At 46.3% G+C, this 20,950-nt stretch overlaps 1 protein-coding gene across 1 annotated transcript in view; it reads right to left on the bottom strand.

Annotated features, from left to right (window-relative positions):
- RHEB (Ras homolog, mTORC1 binding) overlaps positions 1-14,684 on the bottom strand; it is a 35,294-nt gene extending 20,610 nt beyond the window's left edge. The window contains exon 1 of the mRNA XM_056857895.1: positions 14,557-14,684. Coding sequence (XP_056713873.1) covers positions 14,557-14,608 — 52 coding nt within the window. The 5' untranslated portion in view covers positions 14,609-14,684. The remainder of the gene's footprint in view (positions 1-14,556) is intronic.
- Positions 14,685-20,950: the final 6,266 nt, after the last annotated feature.

Below are 20,950 nucleotides of genomic sequence, written 5' to 3'. Positions count from 1 at the left end.
CAAAGCATCTACCCGTTTCACTGAACACAGAAGTGCTCTCATTGGCCATAGCGAAATACACACTGTGAAATACACAGTGGAACTGTGTTAGGTGTGCAGAGTTGCCCTGCCCAACACACACAGTTAAGCGATCAGAATGTCATGCCAATAGTGAATGTGATGTGCCTTTCAGAAAAGCTAAATCAGAAATGGGAACCGCAATGTACGATCTGTGACAATGCATGCTGAATTATCTTTTCAGCACTATGCAAGTCAGATTAGCGTGAAAAAAGAATATCATTTCAGAAGATGCCAGTTATGTAACATTCACGCTTCCAGGCTCCCTGCCAATGAAGTGTGGGCAGACGAGCAGCACACTTGGTTATTATTCAGAACTGACCAAATGGCATTGGAATATATTATAAAAATTGTAGCCGGAGAAGGTAACACACACACACAAGTAACCCCCAACAACATTCTATTCTGAGTGGGGAGAGAGAGGATGTTGAATGTTAAGTCTGCCTGTATGATGTCTGACTTCATGCTATCCTGCCATCTGTGAATCAAAACTGGAAGTCTTCAAAATTCACTTTAACCACACACAGCAGACAACGCATGCTTTAGAATGTTTAGGAAAATATGGGGGAATTCACGGGCAATCATAGTTTCCAGTCTGACAATTTCAAAAAGTTGTCATGGTAGAGGAAAAGAGGAAACAACCAGGCCTAGATATTTCAGCCTACGTTGGGGTCCCCAACCTTTTTGAGCCTGTGGGCTCATTTGGAATTCTGACATGGTACCGTGGGCCCAGCAACAAAATGGCTGCCACAAAATGGCTGCTGCAGGAGGCGAAGCCAGCCACAAAATGATTGCCACAGCTTAACTTCAGGAGCGTAGTACAGATCCTTGTGTTGTGCTGGCAGCTGCTGTCAAGGGAACATTTTAAAAATCTGCACTGCCAATCGGGCAACTTTGCTGTGCAAAAGCCCTATCTGGCCCCGCCCACTCCCTAAAAACACTTGGCGGGTAAAAGAAAAGGTGTCGGTGTGCACCCCATTGGGGACCCCTGATTAACATCGTTATATGAAAAAAATCTGTAAGATATTACTTACTGTCAAAGAAAAAACTGATTCAAGCTGATGATGACCGTAAGAGGTTATTAACCACAAGTATCTAGGTAGTACTTAGCAGAAATTATCAACAGTAAAACTTTTAGGGGTGTAAAAATAATCAGGGGACTAAAGCAACTGCCCTATGAGGAGTGGTTAAAACACTTAAGGCTGTTCAGCTTGTAAAGAAGGTGGTTAAGGGAATGATAGAGGTCTATAAAATTATGCATGGTACGGAGAGAGTGGACAGGGAGCAGCTTTTCTCCCTCTCTCATAATACTAGAACGTGGAATCATCTGCTGAAGCTGGAGGGTGACAGATTCAAAACTGATAAAAGGAAGTATTTCTTCACACAATGCATAGTTAAATTGTGGAACTCCTCGTCCCAGCATGTGGTGATGGCTGCCAACTTGGAAGGATTTAAGAAGGGACTGGACATGTTCATGGAGGAGAGGGCTATCCATGGCTACTAGTCAAAATGAATACTAGTCATGATGCATATCTATTCTCTCCAGGATCAGATGAGCGTGCCTATTATATTAGGTGCTGTGGAACACAGGCAGGATAATACTGCTGCAATCGTCGTTTGTGGGCCTCCTAGAGGCACTTGGTTGGCCACTGTGTGAACAGACTGCTGGACTTGATGGGCTTTGGTCTGATCCAGCATGGCCTTTCTTATGTTCTTAGATTTGAGCCCAGTAGCACCTGAGAGACCAACAAGAGAACCAAAACTCCCTTCGTTTGATACCGGACTCGAATCTAACTGTTTTATTGCAGACTAACACGGCTACCTTCTGAAGCTATCAACAGCAAAATACTTTAATCAGACTTTGCAGTTATCGCAGTAGCATCAAGCAAATTTCATACTTACATAAGAATACTTGTGGACTGACCCAATACTGCCTACACTCAATCTTCTGAGGATGGAGGCATCTGCAGAAGCCATAGGGAGAGGGGTGCCTCTTGGGCATTAGCTTTCTTTAACCTTCCCTCAAGCCTAGTTTTGCACAGCCTCTTTCTCCCCAAACCTCTTTGCCTGCAGCTGGGAGGGAGACACACAGAGGCCCAAGAGGAAGAGAGAAAAGATCAGACTCGTCTTGTCACCTTTTACTTTTTGCTCTCTCTCTCTCATGGCTTGCTAAGAACTGTGTAGGGGATCTTTCCAAACAGGAGAGGGCTGTTTGGAAGTCCATTAAAAAAGAGTAACTTTTATGCTCACAGGCCTATAATCGCCAAGGTTCTCACTGTTGCTAGGCAGTCTATTTTGACTCTCCACCATAAATTCTTCAAAAAATATATAAATAGCTTCTAAACTACTAAAACAGAGGTGGATTTCAGATAATCACCTTAAGCACTTTTAAATGCTTACTTTTTTTAGCCTATTACTTGATAACAAAGCTTACCAAAATATACTTCCATCTAATCTCATCCAATGTTACTATGCAGAAATCACCCACCAAGGGATTACCTCATTTTAGCCTCATCTCTATTCTTTAATATCAGATTTCTTGTAATCTTTATTCACGGAATAGGAATCTGACACACACTTCCTTATCGGATTTCCAACTGAACTGCTCTTCAACTCTTAATAGCCACTGCATTGGACAACACAAAATTATCCGTAACTCCACACAATTTTATACCCTAAGACAGTTTTGCTTCAAGCAAAGCTCCTTCTGTCAGTTTCAATCCATTACAAAACGAGAAGGACGGTACATTGGTCTTCTTTTATTGGTTCTTCAACACAAGCAGCAATGTTGTTCTACTTTTCCTGAAGAAACATTCCAGGCGACTGCTCTTAAATGGAGATAGCAAAACAGGACTGCAAGAGGGAGAAGGTGGTCAACTCAAACACTAGAATCTGGGGTGTTTCTTTTTTTCCTTCAAAGAAGCATGTTTTTAGTCTTCACAGGCAGCCTGTATGTGGAAAGTGCCGACAAGTCACAGCCGGCTTATGGCAATCCAGTATGGTTTTCAAGGAAAGAGACTAACAGAGGTGGTTTGCCATTGCCTTCCTCTGCATAGCAACCCTGATATTCCTTGGTGGTCTCCCATCCAAGTATTAACCAGGGTCGAACCTGTTGAGCTTCTGAGATCTGACAAGATCAGGCTAGCTGGGCCATGTTACACTCCCAGCATAGTATAGTGGTTAAGAGCAGTGGTCTGGAGTGGAGGACTCTGATCTGAAGAAAGGGGTTTGATTCCCCATTCCTCCACATGAGCAGCAGACACTAATCTGGTGAACTGGAATTGTTTCCCCCCCTCCTACACATGAAGCCAGCTGGGTGACCTTGGGCTAGTCACAGCTCTCTTAGAGCTCTCTCAGCCCCACCGACCTCACAGGGTGTCTGTTGGGGGGAAGGGAAGGTGATTGTAAGCCGGTTTGATTCTTCCTTAAGTGGTAGAGCAAGTTGGCATATAAAAACCAACTCCTCCTTCTTTCAGACAAATGTTTCAAAGTTGGTTTTAAAAAACATTTTAAAGGGAATAGGCCAACATAGTCATAGTTAACATCTGTGAAATTTTAGGCAATTCTCACTGCTTTGTCCATTTTATGCAACACACTGCTGCCTATCTTCAGGACAGTCTTTTTATAAGGGGAATAGGGTCATGGTTAATGTCTGAGAAATGTTAGGTGGGTTGCTATACACACACACTACAGAGATGCACTGTTTCTCTCATTTTGCAATCCAGTCTTGTTTCATCGTTTGTATTATACTATTTGACTGTACAGAGTAGTGCACTAAACAGTATACTATAGTTTTATCATCCCATAACAGTGCCCAGTTGATTGATTTTATACTGCTCTGAGTGCATTGTGTTTAGAGTGCATTGTGTACTCTGCCTTAAATTTCAGTAAGGAAGTAAAGTGGGCAGGTAGTCCATTAAATTTCCAGGCGGAGTTGTCATGGCTTTCCTATCACGGGGGAAGAACTTCTATGAATTGCACAGCTTACTGGCATTTCCTTCTGTCTAACTGCTGTTCATTTTGCCATCCCCTATGTCAGTGATGGCGAACCTTTTAGAGACCGAGTGCCCAAACTGCAACCCAAAACCCACTTATTTATCGCCGAGTGCCAATGCGGCAATTTAACCTGAATACTGAGGTTTTAGTTTAGTAAAAACAACTCATACATTAACATCTTGTGCCTTAAAGGAAAAACACAATAACAGAGCTTTCAATGATACAAACAACTTTTTAAAATGCCACTATGTTTTGTATACATGTAGCTGCCTTATACTGAATCAGACCCTCGGTCCATCAAAGTCAGTATTGTCTGCTCAGACAGGCAGCAGCTCTCCAGGGTCTCAGGCAGAGGTCTTTCACATCACCTAATTGCCCAGTCCCTTGAACTGGAGATGCCAGGGATTGAACCTGGGGCCTTCTGCATGCCAAGCAGATGCTCTACTGCTGAGCCACGGCCCCTCCCCTACTGGACACGCAGCCGCGCCCAGCTGTTTGATGTTTTCAGAGCCGTGGGTGGGAAGGATTCCCCCCCCCCCCGCCCATCAAAGATGAACATCCCACGGCAGCACAGACGACATGCCCCAGCGGCTGGGCATTGCGCCTCTCCTGGGCAGGAGAACCACAGCAGGATTGGGCCCCGGCAGGCAGCAGCCTCAGCACCCTGTGGTGTGGGGGGGTGGCGGCAGCTGCGAGCTCGCCGCTCATGGGGGGGTCTTCCCCCCGACCTTGCTTTGCCTTGCGGTGCAGGGCCGGCGCCGGCTTCCCAGTCTGTCCGGGCTCTGCAGCCAGAGCGCCAGGAAGTCGTGGCCAAGGCCTCCCTCCTGCAGAGCGGTGGCCGCCACTTGCCCGGCCGAGACCCCCGGCCGCTTCCCCAGCCTTGGAAAGGGCCCGAACCTCAGCCGAGCGCGGGCCGATCGCAGGGGCCAGGGGGCCAGGCCAGGCAAGCGGCCGATGGTGCGGCCCCCGGGGCAACACCCCTGCCCTCGCTCCAGCCCAGGCGACAGGCCCACCCCTCCCCATGCTGCTGCAGGGTGAGTGGGGGGGCGCGCTGGCAGCCTGGTGTCTGGCGCGCTCCTTGGCCCGCTGGCGGCGCCTCCACAGCGCCTGGCCCGGCCTGCAAAGGGGGGCGTCGGAGAGGGCGCCCCCTCCGAAGAGAGCGCAGTGCAGCCGCCATGCAAAAAGGCTCCGGCTGCTACAAGCGGAGGAGCGCCCCGCCTGCCCCGTCCACGGCACCGCCAGTGCTGCTCCGGGGGCCCCGGCCCTGCTGCCCCTCGCCGCCCAGCCCCGCGGCCCCCGACGGCAGAGCCGCCCCGACGTAGGTGATCCCGCTGGCGGCCCTGCCAGAGTATAACCCGAGCTACCCCTGGGCCTGGCTCTGTGTGGGCCCCTCACCCAGCCCGGCCCTGGAGGCGCCGGTGGGGAACAGCAGCAGAGTGAGGGCGGGCGGGGGCAGAGCTGGAGAGGCAAGTGGCGCCGACAAACAGCTGAGCTGCGGCTGACCCTTCGCCTTCCGCCCCGCCACCGCTCGTCCGATGCCCAGCTGGCCGGCGGGCCGCTCAGAAGCTGGCGGCACATGTCTTCGCCTCCCCCTCGCTCGTCCTGTCTCCCGGCCGTCTGTGGGGAGGTCCCTCGCTGTGCTCCTCTCTTGTGCCGGCCGCAGCTCAACTGAGATAGAGGGCGAGAGCTGCGTGCCGGCAGAGAGGGCTACGCGCGCCGGAAACGGCACGCGTGCCATAGGTTCGCCAACACGGCCCTATGTCCATGTCATTCTGACTTAATTTTTTTACACATTTTTGTATTACAGCCAGCCAAATTGTCAGCATGGTGTAGTGGTTAGGAGTGACAGACTCTAATCTGGTGAACCAGGTTTGATTCCTCACTCCTCCACATGAAGCCTGCTGGGTGACCTTGGACTAGTCACGGTTATCTCAGAACTCTCTCAGCCCAACCTACCCCACAAAGTGTCCGTTGTGGGGAGGGGAAACGAAGGCAATTGTAAGCCGCTTTGAGACTCCTTAATGGTAGAGAAAAGTGGGGTATAAAAACCAACTCTTCTTCTTCTCTGTTAATTTTTAAGACAGGTTTATAAGTACAAAAGGCAAAGGAAGATGATAAATTTCTAGGCACTGACCCACACCCGATTTCTGGGAGTTATGGTAAATGCATACTATGGATTTTCCAGCCCTCCTTGCCTAGGGAACGTAAATAAAGGTATAAGAATGTTAACAGAATGATGACCGCAGGTTCTTGCTAGTTTAAAGCTATTATTGTTGGTAGAAAAGATGGACTGCTAGCCCTATAACAGACTTCCCATTCTGAAAACACAAAAGAATGAATACAAGCAATATTTATGAACTCGGATAACTCTCTCCTACAAAATAAAAGTTTCTAAAGTGATGGCTGATAACTTATGAGTAGCACCTAGTGGGAAGTTGTGCTAAGCTGGGAATGACCAAAATGCAGCCCAAAAGGTAGAGCCTCCTGGAATTTATAAAAAGTAGACAGGGGAATCAGAAATAGCTTGATTAACCAGAAAAAAGACTGCCAGTCTGCTACAATACACACAGCACAACACTATCCTTGTTTCATCTTGAGGTCCACTCTAATGAATGGGATTTACCTCCAGTCCCAGGTAAGTGTGCATAAGATTGCAGCCTGGTAAATTAGACAAATTGACATGTAATACTTGTTTCCAAACCTCATTCCTGAGCGATGTTTCCTTGGCTATATCAAAAACTGAAATATTTATTTATTTACATTATTTATAGTCTGCCTTTCTCATTTGACTCAAGGCAGATTACACAGCGTGAGTCAATACAATCAACAAGACCGGACATTCAACAAACAACCAAATAAGATTTGGGTTGTAGAACCAACCAGAAGTTCAAAAAACAGAATAGTAGCAAAGCATAAGTATTAACATGATATATTAGGTAGAGGTAGTACCCTGTGTAAGCTCCAGATCATTCCTGACGCATGTGGTGACGTCACAACCTGACGTTTACTAGGCAGACTATGTTTATGGAATGGTTTGCCATTGCCGTCTCCAGTCATCTACATTTTACCCCCAGCAAGCTGGGTACTCATTTTACTGACCTCGGAAGGATGGAAGGCTGAGTCAACCTTGAGCCAGCTACCTGAAACCAATTTCCGTTGGGATCAAATTCAGGTCCATATTAAATGATGCAAAATTCGCCTTTTGTGCAGTGCTACCATTGCCTGCATAGAAAAGCTCACTTAAATAATTCAATTTTGCATAGTTTGCAGAAAGCCAGGAGAGCGGGAGCCTTCCCGACCTCCTCCTCAGGCAGGCCATTCTGCAAACATTTACATGGGCACTAAGGCCAGGATCTATACTGAGATCTGGGCATGCCCTATGTTAACACTGATTTTTTTGCACCATACTAAACTGCTTTTGAAAAACCCCTTATTCCACTCAGCATCGGGAAAGAGAAGAAGTACTGCTGCTTGAGAAACATACACTAAAATTGCCATAAACTGTTCTGGAACAAACTGTCAGAAGGAGCCCTCAATACAATGCCTTAGAGCAGTTTCCTAAACGTTTTGAGTCATGGAGGACTTTTCAGGAGAGAAATTCGTCACGGAGAACTAATTTTCACCTAGCACCTATATACTAAAGCCGAATGACAGTAGTATTTTTCTTTCCAATCTTTTCGTGGAGTACTAGCTCCCTGGAGCACAGTTTGGGAACCTCTGCCTTAGAGCATAAGCAGTCCCTAGCCCACAGAGCACTTCTGTCCCCTCCCAACATTGTTCTAGGGTCTTATCCAGAGCCTGGCCAGAGTGGAGACTGGGCAAGATGACAAACCCAACACAGATAAGATTGATACAATGATAGGAAGGTCTTGTGACTTGTCTGGGAAACAGTGGGGAAGAGACCTTCATATAAGGCAATGCTTTGTACCTCCTAGTTCCCTAGATCAGAAGCAGAAATGTCTGGGGGGGGGGGAATATGAGCACGCCTCCTGCTGCCAGGAAGTACCAATGCAAATGTATTAAAATTCCACACTCTGTTCCAAACACAGAAAATGAGTTTTTAAGTCAGTCTTTTCACTCATTAAATTCTGTTGAATGCTGTTGATTATCACCTCCAGAACTGCCTTTTTTTGCCTTAACAGGAAGAGAAATGACGTCTTAGACAAGGTGCAATGTGTTCACAGGCAAAGCATCCAAGATATATACAGACATACTTTATGTAAGAAGAAGAAGAGTTGGTTTTTATGAGCCGACTTTCTCTACAACTTAAGGAAGAATCAAACCGGCTTACAATCACTTTCTCTTCCCTTCCCCACCACAGACATCCTGTGAGGTAGGTGGGGCTGAGAGAGCTCTAAGAGAGCTGTGACTAGCCCAAGGTCACCTAGCTGGCTTCATATCTAGGAGTGGGGAAACCAATCCGGCTCACCAAATTAGCGTCTGCCACTCATGTGGAGGAGTGGGGAATCGAACCAGGTTCTCCAGATCAGAGTCCACTGCTCCAAACTGTAGTAAATAGCACAAAATACCCAAGCCACCAAAAGGCCTTTGATTCACAACAAGAAAATTGCAATTCAACCCTTAACATAGTGAGAGTACATTATTCAAATACACTGAACTGGAAGGTCAAGGCTAAGCTGAATTTAACAGTGTCAAATAGCTTCATTGTAGGAACAATAAATATATGAGGTTTCCGCAGCATAAAAACCCAATATTTATTACATCAAAATGTGTACCTGTAGTTTATGCGGTGCACTTAAAGGAAACAATCTTTATATATACACACAAGAGCGAAAGGGGGTTTGATGTTTAAGCAACACATCCTGAGTAAATATGTTCAAAGCCAAATGAGCAAGCGTTTTGAAAACGTGAGCAGAAAAATCTAACAAATGCCAAGCAGGCAACTCAGGAGTTAATTCTAGCACAGTGTCCTTAAGCAACCCTTCCAGGGAGTTGATATTACATTCAAGCATGCTGCCTCTAGTGTTTACTGCTACCACTAACAAGTTCACTGCAGTAAGATTTGCCACCAGATGACAGAAAGGCATAAAATGAAGGTTTTAATTAAAGCTGGCATTTCAGCCTCTACCGTTCATGAACTGCCTTTCTGCTCAAAAGCAAGATCTAGACGACTCCAGGAACATGGCTTAAACCCCCCCAACATTACCAAAAGACTACCAAAGAACAGCTTTAAGCAGCACGTGCATAGAAATTCTTAAATAATATAGCAATTTTAGTCGCAGCGTCAACTCAAATAGTTGATATTTTCCTCTAAATGGATGTGCCGGCTGCTTCTGGATACCTTATACATAATGAACAGTCAATAAAATAATATAAACTAGCCATGCAATCCAATCCAACGACAGCATGAACCGACATTTTTTTGAAGGGATAACTTTGCACTGATTCTTCAAGCTCAGAATTGACAAAGGAGAGATCAAGATACGGATCTTCTATGATCTTTTGCTCCTCCACCACCCCAAAATCTGACTGCAAGAAAAGGATCTCAAGCTCATTGTAACCCTTTAGTACAAAGATACTTCACTGTATGCAGACAAGGTTTTACAGCGTGGGCTCTCCTCCTCCAGAGAATTCTGTGGGCCATTCTGAGATCAGCACCCAAGATAACCACACAAAATATGTTGTACGATTGATATTTTCAGATTGTCCGAGTGCCTCAAGTGAAGCACATAGTACACCTTCTGTACCCATTTTCCCAATTCTCTTTATTTATTCACAAGGTACATTATTTCTTAAATTTAATTCAGATGCGTAGAAAGTCCTATCGTATACCTATTTTACTTTCTGAAGGCCCCTGGACCTCTGAAACAAAAACAAAAAAATGATTTTAATGCCATGATGCAGGAGCCGGTCAATCTTAAACTTCTGCTTTACCCCTAGATTTCACTCATCTGGATTCCCATGAGAAGTCACTGGTAGATGGAAAAGGAATTGCTATGGGAACCAGATTACACCAACTTAAGGCCCCTTTCTTTCCAGAGTATGCACTGAACTGATACCATACCAGATCAGCAGTTATTGTTACTTACAATATATGTTAATATAAAGATAAGGTTCTGGACTGAAGACCGCAATTTTAAAGCAAAGGTTTTATTATTGTTAAACCAAGGTTCAAGCAAGTTTACCCCATTTCATGGCAACAGAACAACCTGCTGCACTGGGTGTATATGAGAACAGTAGCCAACTTCACATAAATACCATATATATCTCTCATTGGCCCAAAATGAGAGGGGAGGGGCTATGGCTCAGTGGTAGAGCATCTGCTTGGCAGGCAGAAGGTCCCAGTTCAATCCCCAGCATTTCCAGTTAAAGGGACTAGGCAAGTAGGTGATGTGAAAGACTTCTACCTGAGACCCTGGAGAACCGCTGCTGGTCTGAGTAGACAATACTGACTTTGATGGACCAAGGGTTTGATTCAGTAGAAGGCAGCTTCATGAGTTCATGTGTTCAAAAGCACACATGTAGATAAAAACCAAATGTTTGCTTATTTGATCATTAAATTCCTTGAAGTGTTTTGAATATTACTAGGGTCATACTGAGGAATAAAGGTGCCCTATAAGATTTTAGTGATTAGAATGGAAAAGAAATGGCAAAGTAGGTGCTGAGATTTATTATTCATATTCTCACACACAGCTTAAAATCTATATTACATTAATATAGGAGGGAGGAAGCTCAGTATTAGCTGTACATTATGATGTAACTTTCCTACTGGCTTCCACTGTTGAACTTGATGCTCGGGTTGTTTATACGCTTAATTGGACTTTGAAGCTATTCTCCAACTCACCTTGCTTTTTAACGGTACTCTTGTTTACAACAGAATACCTGAAGAATGCCATCATTTGAAGGTCTATTGGCCCTTAAGGGCAGAAGGGAAGTTTTCTGCACAATGTATGGGGAAGCTGGGAAAGGGGTCAGTCTGTGCTCTTGCACTGATGTGCACATCAGGAGGAAATTCCTGGTTGCCAACAGCAACCTGGAGATTACATTTATGGAATTCCAACCATGGACTCTAAATACATGCAAAAATGAAGTGCTATTCCATATGCTCCATCATTTCTATGGACAGTCACTTTTGTACAAACTAACGACGGGAAAGAATAAATGAAACTGAGGTCACACCCTTTACTATGTTTACCTTCTTTGCTATTTCACCTACTAGGCAAAAACCTGTCAAAAATTCAAGCAGGAGAATAAGAAATGTTGAATTTTCTAGATCTGAAACTGATGAGGGCCTTCATAAACAGGCAGCTGCTGGAGAGGGAATGTTTCTCAAGGACCCCCAACCCAGAATCCATCAGACTTCTTGTTTTACTGTCAACCAGCCCAAGACAATTCTTGTCCACATTACATTGTCTAGACTGGGCTCTACTTCCTCACTGAGTCTGCTTACGTCCAGACCAAAGCTTCAACGTAATGGCACTCTCCACCTTGTTACATTGTAAAAAGCATTGAACAGTCTAATCTGATTCAGGAAGATTCAAAATGAAACCTCAAAGGCCGCCAGTCTAATCTACTTTAAGCAATTATAAAATGTACAAAGTGATATTTGAAGCCAGAGCCTTTGAAAACAGTGTCTATACTTTGATCACTGCAAAATGACTGGTTTGTTTTGCAAAGTTTTGCTTGGATCACTTGCAATGGAAGTCAGAGAGTATGCAAAGGAGAAAGGGCGTAATAAGACTTCAGACAACAGCATCCTATCATAACAAACTCATCATAGCAAGCAAGTGCAGCTTCTCCAATTCAGTAAAATAAGCATCAAGGCTCTCCATAAAATTAAAAAATATGAAGCAACAAAGCCACCTTATCACGAGAAGGAATAGACAACACCATGAAAATTATTAAGATTATGCTAGGGAAGGGAGAAAAATCCCAGACTTTACAGATGAGGTTACCTGTAGAGCTCCCATAGATCTCAAATATTTGTTTTACACCTGCCAATGGGCAAAAGCAACAGTATGCAGAGCAGGAAACAGGTTTGTTTCATTCAGCTTGTAACTCTGACCAGTAGATCTCTTATTCCCGTTTCATCAGCGGTCAAGCAGGGTTGAGATTGAACTGTCTGTAACCAGCCACTGAGGTTGAAGAGGTGAACGTCCAAATTTAACACAGGCAACGGAATGTACTAGCTGTCTTCCTCACGGGGCTGGGCCAGGAAAACTGGGCAGTGACTAAAAGCAATACATCACTTCTGTTTCTATGAAGTGCCCGACATGCTGACATAACTATGTAGTATCTTTGCTCTAGCAAAACTACAAAAGAGGGACCTTCGGTTGCAAGACTGTAAGATAAAACTTCAGCTAGAAATCATTCTCCATGTCAGCCTCCATATTAAGCTACAGACTGCCTGACCAGCATCACTTCAAAGATACCTTTGATCCCTTTCTGATCAAACGAGCCCTTTACCCAATGAGATTGCTGCTTTTCCAATGATGATTAATAAATGTGGCCCTGTTCAAGTTAAACAGACAGGCCACGGGGGGGGGGGGGGAGAGAGAAAAGGCTGGGGTATAAACATTGAAGAAATGAATACAATGTTACTTCATACGCATTAAAATCCTTTCATCACACGGTGGTATTACACTAGATGAGAACAATGGAAGGACTGACAGCGTGGATTATTTTGGTCCATTCAAAGCACATGACTAGAGTAATTGTGGCATACCAGAGTAGCACCGAGGCACCATATGGATCAAAACTGAAGCTCAAGGTGCCGATTTTCTGTGACAAACTACATGGGTAAGAGAGTAGGTTTTCGCTACCTTCAACTCGTGCACATAAGTCAGCACTGTAGTGGAAACAGCACCAGCTTTATGAATGAAAAATTCAGAAATGTGATCTTGGGTATATGATTGGCAAAGTTGGAGGGGGGGATCAACGAGGGCACATTCTTTCTGCAGGAGGCTTATTCAGATGTTTTCGAAGAGAAATATAAATCTAATTCCCACTAACTTGACCAAATGAGCATCTAGACCACGAAAGCTTGTGCTGAAAATAAAATTCTGCTCCACCTTTTATGGTGCTAACAAAGGGCGCTTTCACACATGCCAAATAATGCACTTCCAATGCACTTTGCAGCTGGATTTTATTGTGTGAAAGGGCAAAATCCACTTGCAAGTGATTGTTGAAGTGCATTGAAAGTGCATTATTCACTATGTGTGAAAGCACTGAAAGAGCCCTGCATCTTCCCCCCTGCCTCCGCAACAGACGTGGGATCGTTTTGACCCAGAGAGCAAACATGGCCAAGGCAAGCCAGCACCGGGGGCAGAGAGCCCATGAGCTCCAGCTCGCGAAACCTTGCATTGGGGACACGTCTTGTCAGTCTTCAAGGACTCCACATGGAAACTGAAGAAGAGTTGGCCTTTATATGCCGACTTTCTCTACCACTGAAAGGAGACACCCTGTGAGGTAGGTGAGGCTGAGAGAGCTGTGACTAGCCCAAGGTCACCTGGCTGGCTTCATGTGGAGTGGGGAAACCAACCCGGTTCACCCGATTAGCCTCCGCCGCTCCTGTGGAGGAGTGGGGGGTTCAAACCCGGTTCTCCAGATCAGAGTCCACCGCTCCAAAACCACAGCTCTTAACCACTACACCACGCTGGCTCTGGAATATAAGAAAAGAGCAAGAGTCCAGTAGCACCTTAAAGACTCACAAAAATATTTTCTGGCAGGGTATGAGCTTTCGTGAGCCACAGCTCAGCTGTGGCTCACGAAAGCTCATACCCTGCCAGAAAATATTTGTGTTAGTCTTTAAGGTGCTACTGGACTCTTGCTCTTTTCTACTACTGCAGACAGACTAACACGGCTACCCACTGTGAATTACCTTCACGGAAGGCACCACATTTAGCCGTTCAGAATGGAAATCCATCAACCTTGTGAAGAAACTTGCCCTAAAAGACAGATGGATTCCCCTTCTAGCTGTATCTGAAGAAGTGAGCTGTGGCTCACGGAAGCTCACCCCCTGCCAGAAAACATTTTTGTGAGTCTTTAAGGTGCTCCTGGGACTCTTGCCTCTTTCCGACTACTGCAGACAGACTAACCCGGCGACCCGCTGTGAATTATCTGGAATATAAATTGGATTTATAACCACGCCGGGACAACCCTGGCAAAAGCAGGAAGTAGATCCCCACCCCGGTTTCCCTACAAACGTGTTTCTGTCCGGAGGCGAGGCCTGCTCCCTGGCTCTGAACCGCGGGCAGCTGCCAGGGGGAAGACCCCCCCCCCATCACCACCCCCCTCCGCCCCTCTCCCTCCACCGCGGCCCCTAGCAACGCCAGGCTCCGGGCGGGCGGGCAGGCAGGGCCGCGCCGGCTCCTCCTCCTCGGGCCGCACCTGCGACCGGGTTTCCGGCGGCGGCGGGTTTTCCGCGCGTCCCCCCCCCTCCCACGGAGGCCTCGCTCAGCCCAGGCGGGGGGGGGGGACGCCGGGGAAGGAGTAGGGGAAGGCCCCGAGCGGGCCCCGGGCGACGGATCGGCGGGGACTCACCGACGCTCCTGTAGCCCAGGATGGCGATCTTGCGGGACTTGGAGGGCGGCATCTTCTCCCCGCCGGGGCCCGAACCGCCTCAAGGGCTCCGGCCGCCGGGGGCCGAAGGCGGGAAGCGCAGCGCGAGGCCTGGCCGGGCCTGGTCCTGAGGCGGCGGCGGCGGCGGCAGGGGGGGGGCGACACCGCGCGGGACCCGCCGACCGACTGAGGGACGAGGCGGCGGCGGCGGCACCCTCCCGGCTCACGTGACCCGCCTCCCTCGCTCCCTCTTCGCCCCCTCCGCCCGCGCTCGCCCGCTCGCTCACGCACGCCTCTGCGCGATGGCGTCACGGCGCGAGGGAACGGGGACCGTCGGGCGAGCTCGCGGCTTGGGAAATTTCGCTGCGTCATTCCTCCCTCAGGGTTTTCGCCCCGCCTCCTCCTTGTGGGCGTGCGCGGGTGCGTTCGAGTTTCGCGTCGCGCTCATTTGAATGTCTGGCCTCGTTGGTCGGTTTCGGCGCGCGCTCGGGTGTGGATTGGCTCCTCGCAGGGCCGGACTCGTTCCTGGTATTGGTCGGCCTTCGAAGCAGGAGGAAAAGAAGGGGAAGGGCGTTTCGGCCTGAGTGGCAGGGGAGCCGTACGTGCGGTGCGGGGGAGGTGAAGTGGGGTGGCTCGAGATCTGATTGGCTGCTGGGGACGCCTGCGCAGAAGGAAGGCGGGGGATCTTGATGTGAGGGTGCGGTGCGGTGTCCTGGAGATTACTTTGAAATTCGGCGCGTGGGAGGCAGCGTAGCTTTCTCACGCACGTTCTTTGTTTTTTAAATATCTTTTATTACTTTTCCTATAATAATACAATCCATCTTATTCGGTATTTCAAAAAGCTTATCAGTAAATATATCAGTAGATAACAATATATTGCTTAATGTATACCTTCATTATCCAATACATATAGTAATTTTGACTCCCCCCCCCAGCTTCCTCTAACCTATACTTAATCAATTCACTCCTTTATATTAATAATTTTCTATTCCTTCTAGATTAGTATATAATTATTTATAATATTCTATTTATTTACTAATGTCTATTATATACCCTATATCATATATAACCTAATCATTAATATTAAAGTTAACAGTAGTTAAAGATACTATTAGGTTACATAATAACTCCCAAAAAAAGAAAAAAAGGATAGATCTATATATTCTTTACATTAATAAGTAAGTTAAAAAACTCATTGTTATTTCCCCACGCCTCCCCTTTCTCCCATCGTTCCAGTACCCTCCAACACTTTAGCCCTAATTCTTAAATGACTTTTTCTGTCCGGGATTTCTGTTGATTTTTTCTTGCTTTCTTAGTTTACTCACGCGCGTTCTTTGAACGGGGTTTTGTGTGTTTGTTAAGTGCCGTCGAGTCGCTTCCGACTCATGGCGACCCTATGAATCAATGTCCTCCAAAACGGCCTATCTTTGACAGCCTTGCTCAGGTCTTGCAAACTGAAGGCTGTGGCTTCCTTATTGGGTCTCTTGTTGGGTCTGCCTCTTTTCCTAGCATGATTTTCTTTTCTTATCTCTTATCTTCTCATAATGTAACCAAAGTACGACAGCCTCAGTTTAGTCATTTTAGCTTCTAGGGTCAGTTCAGGTTTGATCTATAACCCACTGATTTGTGGGGTTTTTTTGGCAGTCCACAATATCCGTAACACTGTCCTCCAACACCAATTTCAAAGGATGAATGGGGTTAAAATCCTAAAATTAAAACCAGTTTCAGTTAATGTTAAAATGAATCTTAATTTTTAAATTAGAAATTTTAAAATCAGAATTAATTTTAAAAGATGTTTATTTTTTTAACTTTTAAAATTTAAACTTCATTTTTTGCGGTTTCCTTAAAATTGACCTTAAGAACACGTTTGCATGGCCACCTGTGGGTGCAGTCTTACACAGTCATACACCTTTCGAAACAGGATTTCAAAGCATGAAACTTTAGGATTTCACTATTTTTCACTCAATTCCACCCTTTCTGCAGCCCCCTTCCCACGTGGATTTTTGTACATGATGGTTTCCTGGTCCTAAATTCCCTTTTTTGTGTGATAAGGACCCTTTTAGGGTTGCCATCCACCAGCTGGGTAAAAAAGCATCAGTGCTTGCATTGTTTATTTAATTCCAGTTATTAAGCACAAGGTGTTGTTTTGAATTATCCACCAGATCTCCTGGAATTATCCCCCAGAGCCCAGAAATCAGTTCCATTGGAGAAAATGGCTGTTTTGGAGGATGGACTGTATGTCGCGTTGCCAGGTCCCTCTTTGCCACCAGCGGGAGGTTTTTGGGGCAGAGCCTGACGAGGGTGGGGTTTGGGGAGGGGAAAGACTTCAATGCCATAGAGCCCAACTGCCAACGCAGGCATTTTCTCCAGAGGAACTGATCTCTATTGGCTGGAGATCAGTTGTAATAGCAGGAGATCTCTTGCTACTACCTGGAGGTTGGCAACCCTAACTGTGTGGCCGACCAAAATCTTCGTGGGGCAAGTGTCACTTGAAAATGTATTTGTTCCAGAGAGCCATTAAAATGGATTGCATAACAGCATTCAGAGGTCTACTATGCCGTGACATTTTAGTGCAGTTCCCTCTGTTGATGGATTGTGGTTTGCTTGGTTTTTATTTTTGAATTTGAAATTGCCCCCCTCCCAAATGGAATTATTTGTTTTACAAAGACACAGATCTTTTGGATTATTATAAAGATGTAAAACAAGGCCTTACAATGAAGTTCTCAACAGTACACTGTATTGTCATACTTTACAATATATTTGCATATACACAGACAATAAAACTCTCTTTTCTCATATAGCTTGTCTTACACTTAGATGGTCTGATACCATATTGTTACTTCATATGATATAAAGGGAAACCATTTCTTCTGTCTGAGAGGAAGCCCTTACCCAGCATTACGCTTGCTGGTCTGCATCTCCATAATGCAAGTTGCTCTCAGGTGACAGTAAGGATGCCAGCCTCCAGGTGGGAATTGGAATCCCCCAAATAACAACTCATCTCCAGACTACAGAGATAAGTTCCCCTGGAGAAAATGGATGCTTTGGTGGGTGGACTCTATGGCATTGTACCCCAGTTGAGGTCTCTGTCCTCCCCAGGATCTATCCCCAGATCTAGAACTTTCCAACCTGTAAACTGTCTTGATGGCTGGAGAGCTCCTGGGATTACAACAGATCTCCAGGCAACAGAGATACGTTCACCTGGAGAAAATGGCCACTTTGGAAGCTGGACTCTATGACATTATACCATACTGAAGTCCCTCCCCTCCCCAAGCTTCACCTACCCCCAAGCTTCACCCCCCAAATCTCCAGTTCTTCCCCAGTTTGGAGCTGGCTAAGAGGAAAGGCAGGGTACAGATATTTTATTAATTGCCATCCTACAGCGGTGGTAGGCAACTATGGGCATGTGTGGTGATAGAGGCACACTGGAATATCTTGCTAGGCAACCAGGCTTTGGCAGCACTGCTGTGGCCAGCCATGCAGGAGAAGGCAACAGGCGTGGCTGATCCCCACCATCCCCGCCCAGACCAGCACAACCACAAGCCAGGTCCAAGATGACCCTCTGAGATGCTGGCGAGGCTGCTGGGGCTTTGCTTGCTCCGCCCAGTCTTTTTTTGTCAGCGCTTGGGCCCAAAAAGGATGCCCACCCTTCTCCGAGAGTTTCCATCTGTTTTGGTCTGCGGTGCCTGTTCTTGGTGCTGGCTTCCCCTTTTCTTGGCACATGATTCAGATACCAGGTGACTAGCTGTCGTATGCTCGCTGCCAGTGGGTCCCGCTGGCATTTGATCAGTGCAGCGGTCTGCCAAATTTTCAGGCACCAGGAAGCGATTTTTATCCTTTTCTTCATTTTACATCCTGCTTTCAGCCTTGAAAAACCAGTCCCTTGACGTGAGCAAAGGCCCACCTCCCTCGTCCTTCATTTCCCCAAAAAAAAAAATGTATAGGCTCAAAGAGCTCTGCAAAACCTCAAAGTAGGATTTCTTCGGTTCTCTTCCGTTAGCCTCAGGCAAAACACTCAGTGATTGACACGCCTGAGTTTCAGTACAAGTGATCTGAGCATCAGACCTTATCATGGGGCTGCATATAAGTTAGTCTTCCCGCCAGAGGTTGCTTTGTGCTTTACATGACTGTTACAAAGCGAATGTAGTTGCTACCAGGCAGACAGCAGCCATTTTTCTCCTTTGCCAGCAGCATGATTTCCCATCACATATCTCTTTGACAAAGCGGGCTGTGAAGAAGAGTAGGTTTTTATACCCAAATTTCTGGAGAAAATCTACTGCCCCCCCCCCCCAAATATCTGGCTGTTCTCGGCCAGGGTTCAGGCCCTGCAGGATTTGAAACAGTTCCACGGGGCCTGTAAAACTGAGCTGTTCCGCAGGGCAAATGGTTGAGGATGATTACGGTTTCCATCTGGCTGGCCTTCCCTCCTTCTCCTCCTACCCGCCTCTGCTGTGCTTCCCGCTATTGGCTTGGTTTGTTATTCTACCATTTGGTAATATGTTATCTTTGCGGCTAAAACTGAAGTTGCATAGTTTTTTATCTCTGTTGAAATTTTGTTGTAACTTATGGCTTGTTTTAGAACATAAGAACAGCCATGCTGGATCAGACCAAAGCCCATCAAGTCCAGCAGTCGGGTTCACACAGTGGCCAACCGGGTGTCTCTAAGAAGCCCCCAAACAGAGCAAATGCAGCACCACCATCCTGCCTGTGTTTCACAGCACCCAACATATTCGACATGCTCCTCTGATCCTGGAGAGAATAGATATGCATCATGACCAGCATCCATTTTTACTAGTAGCCATGAATAGCCCTCTCCTCCATGAACATGTCCAGTCCCCTCTTAAAGCCTCCCAAGTTGGCAGCCATCACCACATCCTGGGGCAGGCAGTTCCACAATTTAACTATGCTTTGCGTGAAGAAATACTTCCTTTTATCAGTCTTGAATCTCTCACCCTCCAACTTCAGCAGATGACCCCACGTTCTAGTATTATGAGAGAGGGAGAAAAGCTTCTCCCCGTCCACTCTCTCCAAACCATGCATAATTTTATAGACCTCTATCATGTCTCCCCTTAGCCGCCTTCTTTCCAAGCTAAACAGCCCTAAGTGTTTTAACCGCTCCTCATAGGTCAGTTGCTCTAATCCCCTAATCATTTTGTTGCTCTTTTCTGCACCTTCTCAAGCTCTGTAATATCCTTTAGGTGTGGTGACCAGAACTGTACACAGTATTCCAAGTGAGGTCTCACCATAGATTTGTACAAGGGCAGTATGATATCAGTAGTCTTATTCTCTATTCCTTGTCTAATTATGGCCAGCATGGAATTGCCTTTTTTACAGCAGCCGCACACTGGGTTGACATCTTCATTGAGTGATCCACTACCACCCCAAGATCCCTTTCTTGGTCTGTCGCTGCCAGCACAGATCCCATCAGTATACATGTGAAGTTGGAATTCTTTGCCCCAATATGCATCTTACACTTGCTCACATTGAATCTCATTTGCCATTTTAATGCCCATTCTTCCAGTTTGTTGAGATCCTTTTGGAGCTCGTCAGTCTGATTTTGTTTTAACCACTCTAAATAATTTGGTGTCATCTGCAAACTTGGCTACTTCGCTGTTCAACCCCAACTCCAGGTCATTGATGAACAGATTGAAAAGCACCGGTCCCAACACAGATCCCTGAGGGACCCCACTGCTCACATCCTTCCATTGTGAGAACTGACCATTGATTCCTACTCTCTGCTTCCTATTTTTCAGCCAGCTCTCAATCCATAAGAGGACTTGTCCTCTTATCCCATGACTATGACGTTTGCTTAGCAGTCTTTGGTGGGGGACTTTGTCAAAATGGTTAAATGGTTGTAAGCTGCTCTGAGCCCGAGCTAGTTTGGAAGAACGGCTCAAAAATCAAAATAAACAAATACCTGAAAGAGTCTCAAAGCAGCTTACAATCACATTCCCTTCCTCTCCCCACAACAGGCGCCTTGTGAGGTAGGTGAGGCTGAGAGGGTTTGGAGAGAACTGTGACTGGCCCAAGGTCATCCAGCAGGCTTCATGTGGAGGAGTGGGGAAACCAACCCAGTTCTCCAGATTAGAGTCCGCCGCTCTTAACCACTACACCGTGCTGGCTCTCTCCCATGAAAGCTCACACTGAAATAAGTGTTGTAATTGTAAAGTGCTGTAACTGGCAGCTTTTATCAGCCCAGTGGGCAAAGCTCGAGAACACATGTGGTAGGTCTCATCTTTCTCATGATCATGTCCATATCCTCGGGCTCCAGAAGCGGAAAGGTTCCTAGCAATACTCGAATAACCCTTGTATGTGTGTAGTCCCCTTGAGTGTATCTAAAAACTTTATCCTTCTATTTTTAGTAATGAGAGATCTA

This window comes from Euleptes europaea, chromosome 11, assembly GCF_029931775.1.
Source record: "Euleptes europaea isolate rEulEur1 chromosome 11, rEulEur1.hap1, whole genome shotgun sequence".
NCBI classification, from domain to species: Eukaryota; Metazoa; Chordata; class Lepidosauria; order Squamata; family Sphaerodactylidae; genus Euleptes; species Euleptes europaea.
Note: the sequence above shows the minus strand (reverse complement) of the source record. Positions and strands in the feature narration are given on the sequence as shown.